Source organism: Neopelma chrysocephalum, unplaced genomic scaffold (genome assembly GCF_003984885.1).
Source record: "Neopelma chrysocephalum unplaced genomic scaffold, ASM398488v2 Primary Assembly neopelma1_95181, whole genome shotgun sequence".
NCBI lineage: Eukaryota > Metazoa > Chordata > Aves > Passeriformes > Pipridae > Neopelma > Neopelma chrysocephalum.
In genome coordinates, this window is record NW_020923872.1 from 1 (window position 1) to 4,224 (window position 4,224).

At 68.6% G+C, this 4,224-nt stretch overlaps 1 protein-coding gene across 1 annotated transcript; it reads left to right on the forward strand.

The window, feature by feature from the left end:
- Positions 1–375: 375 nt before the first annotated feature.
- Positions 376–4,198, forward strand: LOC113980778 (fibroin heavy chain-like; the record flags this gene model as incomplete). Its single annotated transcript, XM_027707995.1, has 5 exons — positions 376–680; positions 1,454–1,563; positions 2,172–2,304; positions 2,416–3,911; positions 3,948–4,198. Coding segments are annotated over 5 exons (2,295 nt in total), but the record flags the coding sequence as incomplete, so codon positions are not given.
- Between the last annotated feature and the right edge of the window lie 26 nt (positions 4,199–4,224).

A 4,224-nucleotide genomic window follows, 5' to 3' on the forward strand; every position in this document is an offset into this window, starting at 1 on the left:
GGGACAGGAGGAGAGAGGGTTGGATGAAGGGAGGGAGGGTCGGAGGGATGGAGGGAAGGACGGAGAGACTGAGAGAGGGACGGAGAGGTGGAAGGACAGAGGGAGGGAGGGAGGGAAGAACGGAGGGATGGGGGAAGAACGAAGGGAGGGAGGGAAGGAGAGAGGGTGGGAAGGCAGGGAGGAAGGAGGGAGGAAAGGAGAGACGGAAGAGGGGAAGGATGGGTGGGAGGAGAGGGTTGGAAAGAGGGAAGGCGGGAGAGGTGGAGGGAGGGAGAGAAGGAGAGAGGGGTGGAAGGAGAGAGGGAGAGAAGGACAGAAGGATGGTGAGATGGGCAGTCAGAGGGATGGAAGGACAGAGGGACGGAGGGATGGAAGGACGGGGAGAGGGGCGGTTTGGAAGCACAGAGGGACCGACGGATCCTCCCTCCCCCAGAGCGCCTGTTCCGCTGCCGTTTCACCACCTCCCGCGCCTCGCGCCGGCCCAGCGCCGGCAGGAAGCTGGTCCTGCTCCGGGGCCGCTTCCAGGCTCCCCCCGGACCCCCCGGAGCCTCCCCGGGGCTCTTCGTCGCCTTCTGTGCCCCCCTGGACCCCCCGCCCTGGCCCTGCCCCGACTGCCTCCTCCTGCCCGCCTTCCAGAGCCGCCACGCCCGGGACCTCGCCCTGCTCGACATCTCCGACAGGTGAGGGGGGACACGGGGGGATCCGGGTGACTGAGGGGATCCAGGGGGATCCAGGAGTCTGAGGGGATCCAGGGGGATCCAGGAGTCTCAGGGGATCCAGAGGGGTTCAGGTGACTGACGGGATCCAGGGGGATCCCGAGGGATACAAGGAGTCTGAGAGGCTCCAGGGGGATCTGGATGATTGAGGGGATCCAGGGGGATCCAGGAGTCTCAGGGGATCCAAGGAGATCCAGGTCACTGATGGGATCCAGGGGGATCCAGGAGTGTGAGGGGATCCAGGGGGGTTCAGGTGACTGACGGGATCCAGGGGGATCCCGAGGGATCCAAGGAGTCTGAGAGGCTCCAGGGGGATCTGGCTGACTGAGGGGATCCAGGGGGATCCAGGTGACTGACAGGATCTGGGGGGATCCAGGAGTCTGAGGGGATCCAGGGGGATCCAGGTGACTGAGGGGATCCAGGGGGATCCAGGAGTCTGGGGGGATCCAGATGTCCTTGAAGGACACGGGTGGATATCCAGGGGGATTCAGGTCTCCAGGAAGAACCAGGTGACCAAGGGGACCCAGATTTCCGGGGAGATCCAGGAGGACCCAGATTTCCAGGGGGATCCAGGAGGACCCAGATTTCCAGGGGTACCCGGGTCTCCAGGGGGAGATCCGGGTATCTGAGAGGATCCAGGGATCCAGAAGTACCCAGGTGTCCGGGGGGGGATCCGGGTGACCCCAGGTGACCCCGGTTTGGTGACCCCTGAGGGACCCATCCGTGTTTTCCCGCAGCGTCCTGATCCACCTGGGATACGGGCGGGGGGAGCTCCTGGGCCGCTCCTGGTACCGCCTCCTGCACCCCGAGGACCTCGGCCACGTCGCCCGCCAGCACCTGCGCCTCGGTGGGTGTCCCCTCGCTGTCCCCAGGGTCCCCTGCCACCTCCCTGTGTCCCCTCACCTGTCCCCAAGTTCCCCTGGGGCCTCCCCGTGTCCCCTCGCTGTCCCCAGGGTCCCCTGGCACCTCCCTGTCCCCACCCTGCCTATCCCTTAGGATCTCTGGGTCTCTCTGTCCCCTGACTCCCCACGACCCCAAGGGTGTCCCCCATCCCTCTGCGTGTCCCCTGCTGTCCCTCTGCCACCCATGATGTCCTCGGTGTCCCACACGTCCCCTGGGGTCACCGTGTCCCCCCCTGGGAGTCCCCAGCGTGTCCTTCACGCCCCTGTTGATGCCCCATCCCCATTGATGTCCCCGTGTCCCCAATCCCCCAACTGACCCCACTGATGTCCCCATTGATGCCCCCATGGCCGCAACCCCTCCAATCAACCCCAGGGATGTCCCAAATGTCCCCCAGCCCCAATTCCTCCCCAGTCCCCCCTCCCTCTTGACATCCCTGTGTCCCCATTCTCCCCCCATCCTCGTGTCCCTGCTGGTGTCCCCCTGTCCCTGCTGGTGTCCCCCTGTCCCCGCTGGTGTCCTCGTGTCCCCTCTGACATCCCGGTGTCCCCACAGCGGGCGCGGGGCCGGAGGCGCGGGGGGAGCTGGTGACGCGGCTGCAGCGCAAGGACGGGCTGGGCTGGACGTGGGTCTACGCCCGCCTGCGCCCCGAGGGCCCGGCCCTGCTCGCCCACAACTTCGTCATCAGGTCAGTGCTGGACCCCTGGTGCCTGAGGGGGGGGTCACAGCCCCCCTTGGGGCGGACCCCACTGTCCGGGTGGCCCCAGACCCCCCCGTGACCCCCCGTCTGTCCCCACAGCGAGGCCGAGGCCTGGTGTCTGCGGCAGCAACTGGCGGCCGAGGCCCCCCCGGGACCCCCCGAGCCCTTCGGCCCCGGACTCGACTTCCCCGGTGCCGACCTCGGAGCGGGCGGGGACCTCGGAACCGGGCCCGGTGTCGGATCCGGCGTCGACCTGAGCGTCGGATCCGGGCTCGGAGATGACGTCGGAGCGAACGTCGGCGTCGGCGTCAGCCTTGGCCTCGGGGTCAGCGTCGGGTGTGGCCTCGGAGCCGACGTCGGACACGGCCTCGGAGCTGCTCTCGGGGCTGACGTGGACCCCGGGCTTGGAGCTGGTGTTGGGCCCGGTCTTGGAGCCAACATGGGACCCGGGCTCGGAGCCGCCATCGGGCACGGCCTCGGAGGCAACGCCGGGGCCAACGTTGACCCTGGGCTCGGGGCCGGTGTCGGACCGACCGTTGGACACGGTCTTGGAGACGCCGTCGGACACAGTCTCAGCTCTGACGTCAGCCTTGGTGTGGGAACCGGCATCAGAGTGGACGTCGGCCTCGGGGTCGCCACCAGCACCGATGTTGGTCCCACCCTCGGGGCCGATATTGGAGCCGCCCTCGGAGCCGGTGCTGGAGATGACGTCGGAACCGCGCTCCAAGCCACCAGCGCGGCAGAGGTCGGGCCCGGCATTGGAGCCGGCGTCGCGCTCAGCGTCGGGGCCAACATCGGGCCCGGCCTCGGGGGCGGCGTCAGAGCCAGCGTCGGGCTCGGCATTGGGGCCGTCGGCCCCACTCTGCCCTCTGATGTCAGCGCCGGCGTCGGACTCACCGTCGGTGCCGGCGCCGGGGCCGGAGTCGGCGCCGGGGTTGGACTCGGCCTTGGAGCTGCTCTTGGAGCCAACGTTGCCTCCACTCTTCCATCTGGTGTTGGGCCTGGCGTTGGACTTGCCGTCGGAGCTGCCGTTGGAGCCAATGTTGGCTCTGGTCTTGGATCTGGTGTTGGACTTGCCGTCGGAGCCGGTGTTGGATCCAGTCTTGGATCTGGTGTTGGACTTGCTGTCGGAGCTGGCGTTGGTTCCAATCTTGGATCCAGTGTTGGACTTGCTGTTGGAGCCGGTGTTGGCTCCGGTCTTGGATCTGGTGTTGGACTTGCCGTTGGAGCCGGTGTTGGCTCCGGTCTTGGATCCGGAGTTGGACTTGCCGTCGGAGCCATTGGTGCTGCTCTTGGATCCGATCTGGACATTGGACTTGGCGTCGGAGCCACCGTTGGTGCTACAATCACGTCTGATGTCGGCCCCGCCATCGGGCTCGGCCTCGGAGCCAACGTGGGTTCCGCCATCGGCTCCGCCCCCACATCGGACGTCGGTGCCGGCGTCGGACTCTCCGCTGGAGCCGCCGGCGGCTCCGGGCTCGGATCTACCCTTGGATTTGCCGTCGGAGCCGCGCTCGGAGCCAACGTTTGCCCCGGGCTCGGGCCCGACGTTGGTGCCGGCGTCGACTCCGCTCTTGGCGACGCCGGCATCGGACTCGGAGCCAATGTTGGATCCGCCGTCGGACTCGGCATCGGAGCCAACGTCGGGTCCGGCGTCGGATCCACCCTCGGACTCGGTGCCGGAGCCGCCGTCGGAGCCTCCTCCGCCCTCGGTTCCGCCCTCGCCCTCGGCACCGGCGTCGACCCGACCCTCGGACCCGGCCTCGGCCTCGGCGCCGACGTCGGCACCGCCCTGGGCACCGGCCTCGCCCTCGGCGCCAACCTGGGCCCCGGCGTCCGCCTGGCGCCGGGCCTGGGGGTCCCCGAGACCCCCGGGGGGGCCGCCGAGACCTGGACCCCCCCTTACAC